Source organism: Otolemur garnettii, unplaced genomic scaffold, assembly GCF_000181295.1.
Source record: "Otolemur garnettii isolate 467f Iridium unplaced genomic scaffold, OtoGar3 scaffold00164, whole genome shotgun sequence".
NCBI lineage: Eukaryota > Metazoa > Chordata > Mammalia > Primates > Galagidae > Otolemur > Otolemur garnettii.
In genome coordinates this window covers 2590170-2607047 of record NW_003852559.1, presented here as the reverse complement: position 1 = coordinate 2607047, position 16878 = coordinate 2590170, and the positions used below count along the sequence as shown (strand labels likewise).

Genomic DNA, 16878 nt, shown 5'->3' with positions numbered 1-16878 from the left:
TTTTCTCCACACAAAGTGAACATCACAGGAAGAACCACTGCTCTCAGCTCTTACTGGATTCCATGTTCTGGCTGAAATTCGAGTGCAGCTGCATGTTTTGGGGTTACCAATACCATGACATGCCTTATGCTGCTTTCACTTTATGCTTTAGTAAAGAAGCTGTTTCTGAGGAAGTGCAAAAAGAGATGCTCAGATAAGTTAGGAGAACTGTGATAATTTCCCACATTCAACTGAACTGCAGGTCGTGGAAAATGAAGGAAATAAAATGAGCCCATGTATGAAAAATTAGAGAAATAACAACAGGGATGACTCTCAAGAAAATGAGAGTTTCAGGATGGGAAGGCTGCGTCCAGCAGCCCCAGAGCCATGACAAGTATATGGAACATGAGCGTCACCAAGGAACAGTGTTGGTGGTTTTGCTACATAAGCCTGTACAACCTATGGCCCGTGGGCTGCATGCAAATTTTTAAAGCCCATTTTTCTCATCCGTAGTGTCAGATATTGTGAAAAGTACCCACAGATCTTTTCTTTTGCTCATTAGCAGTTTGTATCTTTAATGTGTAGCCCAGGGCAACTCTTATTCTTCCAGCGGGTGGTAAACAAGAAAAAGGTTGGACATCCCTGTAGGACTTTACCACTTCTCATTTTTTTTCCATTACTTTCACCCTTTTTCCTTTCCTTTCCTTCAGTTTTCTCTAATTTTTTCATTTCCTTCTTATGTTTTAGTTTTCACCAAATATTGAAGTTTCTTCTCAGACCTACCATGGAACTCAAATAAACGCACAACCTGCATCAGAAGGACCTCCCACTGGGGCGCTGATAGCCATTTCCCAACTGCTCCCTCAATTACATTTCCTACTTGCGCCTCCATTCTCTATAAACTACACAGTGCACAAAGATGCTGAAAGTTAAGGGCTCTCATGTCCTCGAGAATGATCATGTCTCTCCAGCTTGCAGCGATTTCTTGTCTATGTCTCATGTTTAACAACTTTTAAAAGAGTTTTGTCATAATCTCAGTTTGTTCCCCAACTACCAGATTTTCCTCTGCTGCCTTTCATATTCAAAGCCTTATATAATTGTTTCTGGAAAATCCCAAGATGGTGTAGAAAAACCACCTCCCAAATTGAGATGATGCTGAGAGACCAAAAGAACATGACCCAGACTAGTCCAGCTTGGCGAGCAAGATGGGTTCATTAGAGGTCACTTACATGGGTCTCTCATTCCTGGTCAAGATAGGAAACTCACTCCTGGGCGGCAGCAGGTGTTCTAGGGAGAGTAAGATTCTGCACCACCTGCCTGTTTGTGAGCCTTAAATTTTTTTTATTTTTATTTTTTGAGCCTTAAATGTCTTTCTGACAAGTGATGCAGAGTTCTGTCTCTGCATCCTTGTTTATTTACATACAATACAGGGTAAGCCTGCACAGTACTTCCCACTGGACTGGGACTTTAGTATTACAATTAACTAAAGGGTACTAAGGCAGCTAAGGCAGCTTGAAACAGTTCAGACAGGTCTTAAGACTTTGACCCCCTGTGCAAAAGGAGCTACTTAAGAATGCAATTTGTACTTTGTCTCACTTTCAATTTTCTTGTTTTGGACCATCTCTCTAAATTCAAAAGAAAACTGCTATCTATTAAGTCAGCGGTGGGAACTGTATTTTTCCCTCATGTGAATGTAAAACAGTTTTAAATGATATCTTCTAGACACATATTTGATAGTAGAGAGATAGATAATTGATAAGTCAGTGTCACAGGAATTAATTGAATGATATCCCCCCCCCCAAAGGAACTGAAGAGGAAGATAAAGGGGACGATTGTCTTTTGGGGTCCGTGGATGAGTTCTGGTGGTTTCCTCACATGTGGAGCCACATGCAGCCCCACCTCTTCCACAACGAATCGTCTTTGGTGGAGCAGATGATTCTCAACAAGAAATTCGCCTTAGTAAGTAACTCTTTCTGACACTCGCGCTGATGTCACATGTTCCAACTAGGGAAATGACAAGGTTTTCACGTTCAAAAATTCTTTGAGGTTTTTGGCATATTGGCACTTTTACAGCTGCTTTTGATTGTTAAAAAGATCTTGGTGTCACAGCCGTTTGGCATGTGGCTCTTGAGTTTGTTATTGGGTGTTCGTCACTACGCTTAATGCTTTGAGGGGTCTGGTTTAAGGGACTTCACAGGATACAAGATTCATTATGATATTATGGTTCTTCTAAAAAAGGAGCTTCCTGTTGCATTGGAGAGGTAGAAATATGCACCTTAAAGAATTCTCCAACAAAATGAAATATTCCGTGACCTACCAAACCACACGAACACAAAACTCACACTTCAAAGAATAAGTGTCACTGGGAATGGCCAGAACTGTGCTCTTGTGGAAATGGGATTTTTATTTTAGTCTACTCCTCAAAAGAAACAAAGTGCTTCGAATACACCCTTGCCACGCATGGATAGTTTGTCAAGAAATCAAGAATGCTGCTCCTCCACACTCATCCTGGAGGAACGTTGTGATAGCATTTGCAAACTTCTGTGAGATGGAGAGTTATCTTTCTCCCCGCCCCCAAATCTAAACAGGAATAGCAAATAGAATATAAAATTGGGTAGATAACACTGCCACAATTTGTAATAAAGACTACTAAAAGTCCTATCTCAATCCAGCAACATTAATTCTGGCATCTTTAGAAGTCTAAGACCAGTGATGTTAGCAATATTAGTCAGCAAGAGATGACGTGGGGAAAATAATTACTGTGTGATTTCTTCCCAAATCTGTGGAGAAAAAGAGAAAGAAACCTGTGAGATAAAAGTTTATATATGTACATGTATATGTATACTCACAAGGTGACCATGAAGTTCATGCACACTATTTAAATTTCACATGAACTTTATGGCACATGAACTGTATATATATATACAGTAAAAGAACAAAAAGCACCAGTAAAAGATAAAATATTGAGACGTGAAGGGAGAGGTTGTGTTGTTATTGTTGTTTGGTAGCCTTCAAAAAATAACATATCAAGGCAGGTTCAGTTACATGTCAATAAGACATGACCTTCACTGTTATGTTCTATTGGTACTTGGATGAATGAATCAGTGAATGAATCAATGAACGCCAATCTTATGTTTATTTTTTTAATTGTAAATACTTGAAAGTATATATAATAAGGACAGATACACACAGGAGTTATACACATTTTTTAGAATTCTCAACCAAAAATCATCATGAATGAAAAAATAATTCAAAAACAAATTCTGGTCATTCTGACTGCCTAACTTAAGGGCTAAGAAAAGGAGGCTTCTTAGGAGTGTTGTTCCTAACTACATGTTTGCCACTCAGATTATGGACCTTGAAGCAGGAGAAAGCAATCATGAAGGATCTCCAGAAAAAAGATCAAGTTTATTCTTTAACATTTAATCAAATACAGGAGTAGTTGATGGAGGTGGGAGGCATCAGCAGAGGACAGATAAGACAAAAGACGAAGTCCCAGACCGGTCCCTCCTCAGGCATAACAGTAGGGAAGAGAGTACACAGGTAAAGCATTCGGGAACAGTGATTAGCACATAACACTCTGTAGACAGCAGCTGTTGTTTTTATTATTATATTTAACATCATAAAACTGCCATTTTCAATTTTTACTTGGGCTCCTGAGGTATTTGGAATGACAGCTAAGAGGGACAGACTCCTTAAGTTTAAACGCTTAGTCGTATTGGGATGGCATTTAACTGTGTTGCTACTAAGTTTAAAGATGTAATGAGGAGAGATAAAGCACTTTCATTTTTTACCTCGCCTCCATTATTTCTTTTAACTCTCACAACCCTGAATTGTAAGTGTATCCCATTATAGATGGGGAACCTGAGAATCAGAGAAACCCTTGCTGATGATTATACAGCTCCCTGGTAATAAATTGCAGTACTATGTCCTCTACTGTTGCGTAAATCACGTCCCTAGGCTTCCTCACTCGCCTCTCATCCCAGTCCGTGGGTATAAATCTAGATTTCTCTTCTGCCCGGTAACCTGAGGGAATACCTGGTAATCCTGGTACTGTAAAGGAAATGAAGAATTTAAGGTAGGACTCAAAGGGCAGCTTTTCTCTCAGGTTCCATAAAATTCTCTAATGTAGGTAGGCTCTAAAATTTTGGGGAAGGGAAACAAACATCTAAATCTGAGGATCGTTCCACAGGCCTGAATGTTGTTTATTGTATATAGGTACAGAAGCCATTATAATTCTTCAGAAGCTTTTCTGGAGGGAGTTCAGCCTCAATTATCTGCTCCCTATGTAGAACAAGCAAATGCTTAATCTGTGCTAATATTGCATTTCTAAATTGGGTTACATCCTGTTTTTCTCTACTAGCTTGGAGGCTCTTGATTTTTAAATGAGCATGAGTGTTTCCCAAAGAAGGAACTGAAAGAACATGAAAAACAGCTCTGTGCTACCTTGGGAGTGAATAGATGTTCAAACAAGAACGAAGGTCACAGATGCAATACTCAAATGGGTAGCTGACTTAGAGGACATTTAACGTACCAGCACCCTCCCAACGGAGAGAATTTTGAGACTGTGATAAACTCTTCTGTCTGGGCGTTCACCATCACCATCTGCAGCCAAACACCTACTATTCATTGAGTTTTAGCAAATGCTTTCATTGAGTTTTGCACAACCTGGATATTTCTGACTCACAAACAAATTTGACATCCGTTTTAATTTGACCTTGAAAGCTCTAGTAGCTTATTATGGAAGGTCAAATAAATCTTTTAAGCAAACTTGCATTTGATGCTCACCGCTATCAGTAAATGCAGCTTGAATGGTCCATTGGAAAAAATATTTTGTTACCATATGCGGAATAATTCAGATATTAAACTGGAATTTCAATAGGAGGTTTTCTTTAAAGGTCCCCTTTCTAAGAGAAGGGTTAATTGTATCATTAATAATTGGTCTACAACACAATTTAAAATACCTATCATACAGTTTTTAAAATAGGACAAAATATATTATAAAAATAAAGTACCATGCTATTTAAATCACAAAAAAAGTACCATGCTATTTAAATCACAAAAAAATCCTTCTTAATGGAAGGATTTTCCCTAAAAGTTAGCAAATGGTGATAGTTTAATTGTTAATAAAATAATTAATAGAGGTTTTATCATAGACTTCTTTGCCAGATGATATTTAACATTGTTGCAGACAATAATATTAATATTAGTAGTAGTATAACAAGGTTCCTGAAAACAAAATCTTCCTGAAGATTATCCTGGTGACTGCATTTCCATCATTCTTTCAGGTAGGGTCTTTCCCCCCTTTTTTCCAAGTGCAGCAGAACCTGCTAATTTATATTAGCTGGAATGTCTATTTTCAGTTATGAAACTTTTTCCATTAGTGAGAATGTTAACTTTTCCAATATAAAAAGAAAGATTATAGTATCAAAAGGTAATTTAAAATATATTGAAAGACTTGTTGGCTTAAAGAATATGAGTATATGATAATCTTTTAATTAGTTTGCTTGCCAGCTAGAGCATGAATGCTATCACTTTTATTTCAATGAAGCACTTTATTACAAGGTACATTAGATTATCATCTTATTGATATTGAATACAAAGTATAATTCTAGTGGTCTTGAGAGAAATAGAGCATTCCAACCAGGATGCACAGCGTCCTCTCAGAGCTGGAAGACCATTTCTAGAGTAATCCAAGCAGCGTAGTTTTAAAAAGACACTGGCTGATATTCAGAGCAAAATGACCGAGGTGGTGAAGTCTAAAATGTACTTCATAAAATGAACAGCTAAAAGAATTTCAAGGAAGTAAATGACAGCAGAAGAGCCTAAGAGATATATTCTCAGGGCTAATATTGAAACTAAGAGAACTGGGATGGCCATGCCAATTACAATATTGAAATGTGACGCTACTGTACTCTTACCACCGCTATCACTCAGCGATCCTGAATCTCTCAACTACTCAGAAACTAAGTGGGCCTAACCCCGAAAGGGTGTCCAGCAATATATTTATAAAGAAAGGCACAGAAGAGAAAGTACAGTCTTACACATTAAAGTAGCATTCTAATTTAGATGAATAGTCCCAGTAGGTGTTCAATAAATGTTTGTTTATATGAAAATACAAGTAAATATTTCTTCTAGTTCGTAAGATTCTATCATTACTCTCTTAGCATGTAGATTTCCTTATCATTCAGCTGTGGTGAGTTCAACAGATTAGGAGGCAACTGCCATTGAAAAGATAGTTTGTTATTCACAGTTGCCAAGAGGAGGGGGCTTGTCATGTCACACAGGGCCACATGCAGAAGTAGCAGTGCTGTTCAGAAAGCAAAGGGAGCAAGGGGGACATGTGGGCAAGAAGCTGTATGTTTCTGCAGGAAAGCAGGCTCAGGACATCGGTGAGTTCTGGGGTGTAAGGGCAGTCCCTAGTTGTCTGCTACCTACCTGGCCCTGTGGTGATTAGAGCAGGGGGAAAGTCATTCAGCATGACAGTCTGCTTGGCTTAGGGTAGAAGCTTTGAATTTGGTGTTTTGCATTTGAAGAGCGCGCTCTCTGGAAGGTGCTGGCCGTCTAGGAAGTTGCTAGTCCTGGTAGAAGTAGTCTCTCCAGGGTCAGCAAGGCTCCAGATACCAAAGGATCAGAAATACAGAACATAAAAAGGGATGATTAATACATTTGCATGGGCCTTGCTCCAGGTGATGTATCTTGAAGCATTGGAGAGGTTTTCAGACGCCCCTCCTCCCAGTTGCCCTATTTGTACACTGTCTCACTTGTCAGCTTCCTTCTCCATGTCCGTTGCCCTGATGTGAACGTTATGGTCCCACCAATGTGACCTTATTATAAGAAAACAGTGAACTATTTTTTCCTTCATGTGCACTTTATGTTTATTAATGTAGCCAAAGAGCACATTAAATTTTTTAAACGATGATGTCACATGTGTGTCTGCCACGAGCTATTTATTAAACCTTCAGGCACTTATTTTTGTCTGATTGATTCTGTAAACTACATGCTAGCCTCGAGATTACACTTGTCCCTTTAACATTTCCTATTTGTTATATGTTCAGCGTTTCACTGTATCAATATGCTGCTACAGATGGATTCTGTTACTTAACATGTTTATATATTTCCCACCATTATGTCATCCTTATGCTTTACAAGTATAAAATATGTACAAAATCTAAGCCTTTATGACTTTTGTACCTGAAGTCATTAGTAAAGTTGAACATAGTATCATAGTGAGAGATCCGTGATAGAGCTTTCCAAGGTAACATAGGCCCAGGAATCATCCTTTCAAAATAGTTGGTTAAGGGCAGCACCTGTGGCTCAAAGGAGTAGGGCACTTGCACCTTATGCTGGAGGTGGTAGGTTCAGGCTCAGCCCCTGCCAAAAACTGCAAAAAAAAAAAAAAGGTGGTTAATTAACTACAAATCTCTGTAACTCAACTAAGATCCATAAGGATTACCCAAAGTATGTCAGGGATCTTGCTGAAATCAAGAATCAATACGTGTGTGGCATTTTTCTGATGCCAATCTAAAACTTTTATTTTAAAAGGGATTTACATAGCACAGTATCAAAACATAAGCCTTCCTCATAGTTATTGCTTCTTTCCTTATTACTTCTCAGTAATCTGTTCAGAGATCCCGTCTAGAATTGCACAGGGTTGACGTTAAGCTCAATGATACAGTTCACAAAATGCTACCATTCTCCTTTTTTGGAAAATTGACATATTTTCAACTTATGTATCCAATTCTTTGTTTTTCTAGGATCACTAAAAGTACTTTACATCAATTCTACTTTATTTTTTTAATTACCTTAACATGTGCTTTCCTGAGCCTAGAAGAAAAGAAATAGTTTATTTTGCTAGAGTTCGTGGTTTAGTTTATCTTATTGGCTCTTCATCTAATTGTGTTTATGTCACCATAAATATTTTGGAAATTGTTCTCTTTGATAAAGAAAGTAACAGCAGAGTTTATATTGACAGAAGCCAAGTAGATAAGCAGATATTTCTATTTTTTACTCTATCATCACTTAAAGTATTTCACACTCTCCCCCCAATTGTGAATATGCTGTGATATTGTTTGTTTATGTTTTGCTGAGCAGTCATTTTCAATTAGCATAATAATTTCTGGAAAATAAACTTATCCTGAGATTTAGTGTCCTTGGCGTAATTTTTATACCTTTTTGGTTTCTTTTGTTACCTGATTTTTGCCTTTTGTCAGGTACCTCTTGTATGTGTTTTAAACTCCAGCACGTAACAGCCCCATATTGAAACTTTTTTATGTGGCTACGACACTGGTTAATTTAACAGACTTAATTCTCTTATTAATCTTAATTTAAGATTAAGATTAATAATCTTGCTGTCAGCGCCATTGTATGAGTGACACAGCCGATACTTGGAGAGGTTAAGTAATTCCCCCCACCACGCAGCTGGCACTTGAATTCAGAGCTTTGTGACTGTTGGCTACAATCCTAAGCACATACTTTTTTCCTTGTCTCAAATAAGTCTAAGCTTTAGAACTAATTTCATTTTTTGAAATCCCTACCCCTTTTTGTTCCCTTGGTATATTCCTAGCAATTGTTTCACAACTATTTTTTCATCAGGATATTTTAAAAATCTACGTTCCTGAATTGAAATATCGTTATCTGATTATTTTCAGAGTTACCTGTTTTAAGTACTTTGAACTCCAAGATGAAACTGCCATCTCTTGCCCAGAGTTGTAGTACTTGCGCAGAGGTGGCAGAATCGCAGAGCAGCAGAGCATGAGTGTTGAGGATGATGACAAGCAGGGAGAAATGGGAGGTAAATAGACAAACGGCATTGCTATTGAATTAACAAAGGAGAGGGGGAAATAGAGGCCAGCTTTAACTAAACCAGTGGAAATGGGATCATGGAGTCAAGAGATGTGAAAACTATTTCTGACGGATTCATTCAGACTTTTTACTGATGATGAAGCAAAAGGAAATAAGAGGTCAAAAAGAACACCCAGGTTTAAGGCTCCCACCTGGCTATCTCCATGAAGATGAAGTGCTGCTATTTCTTTAAAAGTTCTATATTTTACCTACGGAAGGATTCCCCCACACACACACCCATATCTATAGTGGTACAGAATTTGTTCTCATTTAGATATATCACTAAACTTTTGAAACAGGTTTTGTTACCCCAGGAAATTAGAATCCTTTTCTTTGTAAATTCCCTTTCAGATTACCTTTCCTCCACTCTAGGGGACTTCATACTCTGAGGAGGTAGGAAGGCATCCCTCAATTCCTTCTCCTTGTACCTCTGACAGCAATACTAGATCTCATCTTCAGCACACGTATCTGGTGACTTCAACTGGATTCATAAAAGGAAAGATGAATTTAAATATGTACTACATGAAAATAATCCCTTATTGGCCACATGGATGTGGACACAAGCTGAACTAAAAGCCGTTCTGAGTCCTCCTTAGAAATCTTACTGGTGGGCTGTGTCAAACGTGGGAATGAGGGTAGAGGAAGCCCACTTCCAGATCCACGCATGCTGCTCCAAAAATTGGACCCATCCTTCCTTTTAGGCCTTACATTCAGTGAAAACGGAGGGGGCACTTGTGTTCTGAGAGGTTGATATAAACATTTCAGAGATGGAGGTGATGGCAGAAGAAATCAGGGCAGATTCCACACGAGTGCTACCCTTGGGTCTACTTTGGCATTTTCCTATCTCCCACTTCATGTTCCCACTCACTCAACGATTTCTGTCAGTTTTTTTCTTTTGTACCATCTCCTGCTCCTTTTCAAAATTTTCCATCCTCGCTTTACTTCCAATTTTTCACCCACACCTAGATCGTTGCAGCAGCCTCCAAACTAGCCTCCCCGAGTCTGTGGCATTTTCCCTTAATTTATGTTCCGATGAGGAAAAGCTGTGAAACTTGACATCCTGATTCTGTTTCCCCTGACTGAGAGGAAACAGAACCTCGCATTTCAATCAGAAAGATTCTCGCCTTTCCTGAGGAAATGTAGGAAGAGAAATTTTTGCGCTCCAAATATTTACTAGACGTCGTACCTAACGCTTTGCATCCATCCTTCATGAATTCTCACAACTACCTGTGAGGTTGGCTTTTCTTGTACGGAAAATGCAGAAAGGAACACTCCTAATTTTCCTAAGATCCACAGACAGTGAAACTTGGGACAGTGATTTAATCCCGGTTCTGTCAAACTCCAAAGCCACGCTAACATCCATGGTTTGTATAATTGAAAGTTGCCGTGCCATTTCCCCCATTACTGATTGCTGTTACATGAATCTCATAATCAGAGTATTACTTTCTTAAAGAGTTAAATTTTTAAACAAATTCAGAATCCAAGTCTGCTCTTTTACAGCGTTTATCTCCTGAATAGCTTTTATGTGATTTATATAATTTCTTGTGCTTGTTCTATTAGCAACCCAAGGATCACAGTCCTGGCATCTTTCATAAATACCAGAGGGCATGCAAGAGTTATAACAAAGATCATTATCAACTTTTTATTATTTCAGGAATATTAAACTTTAATTAAAATTAGTACTATGCAGACTTACATAATCTAATCCACCTGGTCCATTTTCAGAGCGATTAGTGTGTTTACAAGTACTCTGGGAATTGGAGATTGTCCCTGAATTTCTTCATAGCTTTATTACCTCTCAGAGACCACAGAAGTCCATATAAAACTCCTTGCTTCAAATTCTGAGAGAGGCAGAGTAAACCAACCCTCCTCTTCCTCCGTTATAAATCCAGATCGTTTTCTTTTGTTATTTTTCTACAGCATAAAAAAATAAGGCTTTATAAATTTTTTTTTACAGTTCTATAAACCTCTTTTCCTGATGACTTGAAGACATCCCAGCAATTCAAAAATATCCAGCTGGCCTGTGCAAAATACAAGTGTTTACACCATTGTTTGAGTATTTTCACAGAAGCATGTCCTTTAGTGGTATGTTTACTTATCAGACACTCAAAAAAGATATGACACTTCAAAAATTCTGGAGGGAACACTCTAAAAGAGGAAAACAACATGCTCAGTTAAATGGAAACGTACTTGAAATAAATTACATGATTATTAGAGATGTCTGGGAGAAAATCTGTCACTGTCCCTCAAATAGTTCTTTTCTTAAAGGTTGCAATAAAAGCTGAAGGTTAAAGCTGAGTATGCGTACCTTTTTCAGGATCAGTCCTGAGTTTTTTGTTTAACTTTGTTTCTGGAATTTTTTCATACATTTGGCTTACATTGTGTCATTCAAGTTTGTCAGGTAATTCAGCTGTTAATTTGGGGTAGCAGTTAAAGGGGCACATGTGGTGTCAAGGAGGGGCTTTGTTGGTGTCATTGCTACAACCTTATCAAATTTGTGGTTAACCAGAAGTATTTCTTACCTCCTACTTTATACATAATATCTATCATTTTTTCCAGAATAAATGTGTATCGTTAGTAAAAGGTTTTTTAGATACGATTGCTAGTGCTACTGTGTCTTCTTTGAGTAATATCAGCTCTGAAATAAGAATTCTGAGTTTGGGGCTAAGCAGTGGTGCTGGAAGGATTGTTTTTGTGGATTGCTACTGTTTTAAAAACAAAGAGAATAATGTCAACTATATGAAAGAAAATTAAATGGCACTTAACCAATAACTTTGCTTGTATTACATCTTTAATTCTTCTCTACAGTCTGTAAGATAATTAGTTTTACTAACCTTACTTAACAAGCAGAGAAATTGAGGAAATTTGCATAACCTGCCCAGGTGGTAAACCTGTGAAGAGCAGCATTGACAATGATCCCAGAACTAAAGGTGTGCTGTTCCCATGATTCCATGCTTCTCCTTATCCCCAGGATCCCTGGTACATCAATAATTTCATTGCCATGGATTTGACTATATTTGGATGTTGGAAGAATAGATTCTTCTAGTACTATAGTTAATTAAAGACTGTATGTTTTTTCCAGAGATGTGAAATAGCGATAAGGTCACATTTCTGTTTTATGAGTTACTATAACGCGTTCTTTCACAAGACCTCCTTATTAACACTTTGAATGCCCTTATCCGAAGACTTTTGTTACTTGTGTTATTGTGCCATGCTTTTTGTTATCAAAACTTTAAGACAAAGAATATCTCCTTCCTGGGGTGTCTTGATCCATACAGATATCACCAACCAGGGGAAGCCCACGTAAAATCACAAGCCCCAGAGTTTTTATTATTTTTGCATGATGTAGGCATGATTGATTAACTCATTGATCATGTGATCATATTCAATCTCTAACTCTCCCTTCCTACCCTGAGGTCAGGCTGATAGTACCTGTCTCAAAAACCTAACTCTATAATTATATAGCTGGTCTTTCTAGCATAGCCAAAATTCATCCTGAGTCATCTCATTAGCATAAAGTCAGATATGATTTTAGGGACCACCGTGAACAGCAAAGCCACTCTTATCACTCAGGAAATTCCAAGGACTTAGGAATTATCTTCCAGGAACCAAGGATGAAGAAGATCAGCCAAATTCTTTTTAATGCACCAGCTGCCAGCAGAGGATGATTTAAAACTTTTAAACTAAATCTATTAAAAACAACATGATCATCATAGAAATTTTTCTCATTCCAGCCAGCAAATAGAAACATAAAATGAATCAATGTAAAAAAAAAAAAATTAGAGAGATAGCTAGTGGCCAAATCTATAAATATTAAACAAATTTATGTAAATGTACCTATCATATTTTAGGAGATTATTACCTCCTCAAATATGAAGAAAGAAAATTGTGTACTTTGGTTTAGATTAGATCATGGATTAAAAATAGTACATTCATATTTAACATCTGAATATAAGATCATTTCTAAAACTACAAAGATTATGTCAAAGAAACATATAATTATAAATCTGAACTTCAATGACTACTTGTACCACCCCTTTGTTATATAACTTTAGAAAATTAAAAATTAGATTTCTATGCTAAAGTAATTCTTTCTTTCAAGATCTTTCATTTCAGAACATACCAGAAAAACCATCATTTGTCACAGGAACATCCTAATATTTAACAATCTTAGTATGCAATAAAAAACCTTAATTCCTTAACCGAAAGCTCCTGACTCATTTGATTTTGTTCTAGATTGAGAAAGGGCACAGTGGCTCATGCCTGTAATCCTAGCATTATGGGAAGCTGAGGCGGGTGGATTGCCTGAGCTCACAGGTTTGAGACCAGCATGAGCAAGAATGAGACACCTGCTCTCTGTCTCTTAAAAAAAAAAAAAAAATAGCTGGGCGTTATGGTGGGCATCTATAGTCCCAGCTACTCAGGAGGCTGAGGCAAGAGTTTGAGCCCAAGAGTTTGAGGTTGCTGTGAGCTATGATGCTATAGCACAATACCAAGGACAACAAAGTGAGACTCAGTCTCACAAAAAAAAAAAAAAAAAAAAAACAAAAGGGGGTCAGCTTTCCATGAATAGTAGCTTTACATGTATTGGGCTACCTTGCCAATAGCCACTGCCATTTCTTACTTCCTCTCAGTCCTAGCAGCTACTACAAGACTGCTTCCCAAGGGGCAGTAGGGCCACAGGTTCTGCTAAGCTGAAAATGTGTGTGGCTCCTAAGTGTTCCCTTAGGAAAACAAATTAGAAGTTTTAAAATTCTTCTCAGATTCAAAGAAATCATTTCATAAATGTATTTTCTTCATATATTAGATATATTCATGTACGTATGTATATATATTTATGTGTGTATGTATGTTTGCATGTGCCTTTTGTGTTAAAAGTTTCTGCTCTCATTTTCCAAACTGAAAGAAGTCAGAGGTGGTCAAAATAATGTTCCTACTATCTGGACAAATATATTCTTTTCTTAGTGAAATAACATCTCAAATATCCACCATTTTTAAGGAAGACATGGATTTAAAAGAAAAATAAAACATAGTCTTGAAAAAAGCCACTTAAACATCTAGGAAAAATATCTTTTGATAGAAACAACTTCAAAATATACCCCCAAATATAAATATAGAAAAACTTCATCTTAAACTAATATAAATTTTAAATGTAAATTCTCAATACTATGTGATAGTTAACCAAAGCATGACCTTCCATATACTGCAGAAATGGGACATTGTGACCCAAAAAAAACAGCAGAAAAGCATTTGGAAGTATTTCCAAATTACATTGTAATGAAGTTTTGTTTTTTGTTTTTTTTTTGTTGTTGTTATTTTTTACTGTAGAATACAGAATGACTGTTTGATTTGCTGTCCCTGTAGAGTTTTCTGTAAATGACATTGATTTGAATACTTGCCAATCTGCAAAATATAAAAATAGACAATGGGTCTTCTAGCCATTAATGGAAATTACCAAATTTTTTCTGTTTAGAAAGATTGAAGTAGAGACAAAAATTAAAAGTAAATACCATTCTTAACTACTAGCAAGAGCCTCGATAAGGAAGTATCATCAAAGACACTAACGAACAGTTCTTTAGTAATGAAATTAATTGTGTTACTCAACCACCTGAATGATGGAGCTTTTTTCTTTTTTTCTTTGGTTTTTGGAGAAATTTTTCTAAGAACTAGAGTATCACCTTTTGCTTGATAAAACTGTATTATCTTCACATTCTCTATTCAGAAATATTTGAATGTATACCTTAGGAAAATCCTGCAATTTCTAATTATATACAATATAAGTTAAATAGACAAATTGATGCTACTAAGTGAGTGTGTCTGGACTGGAATCATAATTTTTAACTACAGTCTCAAAAGTGTTTTCAAGTATTATTTATGTAGGTATCAAAGTTTCCCTGTGAGTAACCATATGTTCATTTTTCAGATGAACTGACAGTTTGAGATAATTGGGAAAGTGAAAAATGGAGTGAGAGGGAGGTCGTCAGAATCAGTGTCTGTGCTTCTTCACTAATATTTGTTGAGTGCTGGCTGTCGGCAAGACACTGGACATGAAGCAGTAGATGAAACATAACCTAGACCTCACAGAGCTTCTTGTTTAATGAAGAAGAGAGACATTATGTAAATAATTATGCAAAGAAATATGTGCTTACAAACTGTGCTGTGTACTGTGAAAAACAAATGAAAGCTCGCTGATGTCTTAATTGGGTTTCATTTACATCAGGACTTTTTGGTAAAGAATTAATTGCCTGAAGAGGTGTCAGATTTATCCAGGTGAAGAGTTGGAGTAGGAACATTTCAGACAGAGGAAACCACAGATAGGAACATGCTGAGGTAGGAAAGCATTTGATGAGTTTCAGAAAAAGGTTAATGTGACTAAAATTCAGTGAGGGGTGGAGGGCGGTACAAAATGAACTAGATAAAGAAGCAAGGAATAGATCACGCCGAGCTTGTGATCGTGCTAAGAATTTTCTATTTCTAAATACAAAGGAGGAAACCAGGGAAGGATTTTGAGTAGAAAGTCACATAATCATATTTGTGTCTTTTAAATATTGCTTTGGCTACCGTGTAGGGAATTGATTGGAATGAGGCAAAGGAGAGAATGGGAGTCTATCCCCAAAAGCCTTGGGATAAAAAGGTGGATTGGACTAGGGTGATGATGATCATAGAATTGGAGAAAAGCAGACAAATTTAAGATGCCGAGAATATTTACCTTTTAAACACAGCAACTGGTTAGTTGATGACTAATAATGTCATTTGCAGAATGAGCAAAATTGGTGGGGTGGGCTGAGCTGTGGAGATCACAATTTCAATTTTGAGACAATTAATTCCATGTTCTTTCCACATATTTATTTACAGTTTATTATAGTAACACAACCACACTCCTCAATCTTTTCAGACCATGTCTTCTACTAGGAAGATCTTGATGTAGATTTCAGAGTTCCTGGATCTAACAGGCTACTTTCTATTGATGATCAATGTAAGGAAAAAATGAGAATTAACTTTTTGGCTAGACTTTTACCCTAGATTACAAAATAACATGTACTTAATCTGAAATTGAATAATCTAGAAGAGAAAAAACAGCCAGGAAGTTAGCATTATGACTAAATCTGTTAAAACATGATCATCTGCCTTCCAGATCATACAACCTGCAATCTGAGGTTATGCTTCTCTATGCAGTAAGATTTCAGGTGTTCTTTCTGGTATTGAATGCTAATTTGAGAGCAAATTTATGTTGTCTTCGTGTAAAACTCATTTAAAAGAGAAAGAGTCAAAATGACCAACTAGAAGCAGCTTTTGGCAGAGGCTCCTGTCCAAAAGGAAAGATGTTAGACTGAAGTAGACTCAGAGAAGCCAGAAGTGGGGAATTGAGCACAGGGAGAAGAAAGTGAAGTCACATACATCAGCCCAGTGAGACAAGCTGTGAGGCCAAGAAAGAGGAAGAAAGGTAACAAAGATCGGGTAGGGAAAAACTCATTGGAAGGCACCCATTGCCAACGGGGAGTACACAGTGAGCTTTCTGTTAGCAAGCAGGGAACAAAGGACCTCTCCTTAACCCCATGAATGAGAACTACTAAATCCCATTCCTCCTACACCAAGAAATAGTTCAACAGTTGTCTCAAGAAATTAATGAATTCCAAGACAAAGTCACCGAGAATATGGAAATAATGAGGAAATACATAGCAGAGCTTAAAGAATTGAAAAAGGACTTCGATTCATATGGAACCAGAAATAAACCTGAATAGCCAATACAATTCTTAGCATGGAACCAGAACCACTCCTCCTCCTATAGCCAAGGCTATTTTTAGTAATAAAAACAAAGCTGGAAGCATCACTCTACCAGACTTCAGTCAATATTACAAGTCCACAGTGATCAAAACAGAATGGTATTGGCACAAAAATAGAGACATAGACAAATGGAACCGAATAGAAAACCAAGAAATAAAAACAGTTTCTTATAGTCATCTGATCTTTGATAAACCAAAAAAAATCAATGGGAAAAAGAATCCCTATTTAATAAATCGTGGTGGGAGAACTGGTAACCACATGAAAAAGACT

At 37.1% G+C, this 16878-nt stretch overlaps 1 protein-coding gene across 3 annotated transcripts in view; it reads left to right on the top strand.

The window, feature by feature from the left end:
- NDST3 (N-deacetylase and N-sulfotransferase 3) overlaps positions 1-16878 on the top strand; it is a 180756-nt gene that overhangs the window by 71319 nt on the left and 92559 nt on the right. For all 3 annotated transcript variants that reach the window (XM_003800067.2, XM_012811560.1, XM_023519239.1), the window contains one exon: positions 1784-1938. In XM_003800067.2, the coding sequence (XP_003800115.1) occupies positions 1784-1938 (155 nt within the window). The remainder of the gene's footprint in view (positions 1-1783; positions 1939-16878) is intronic.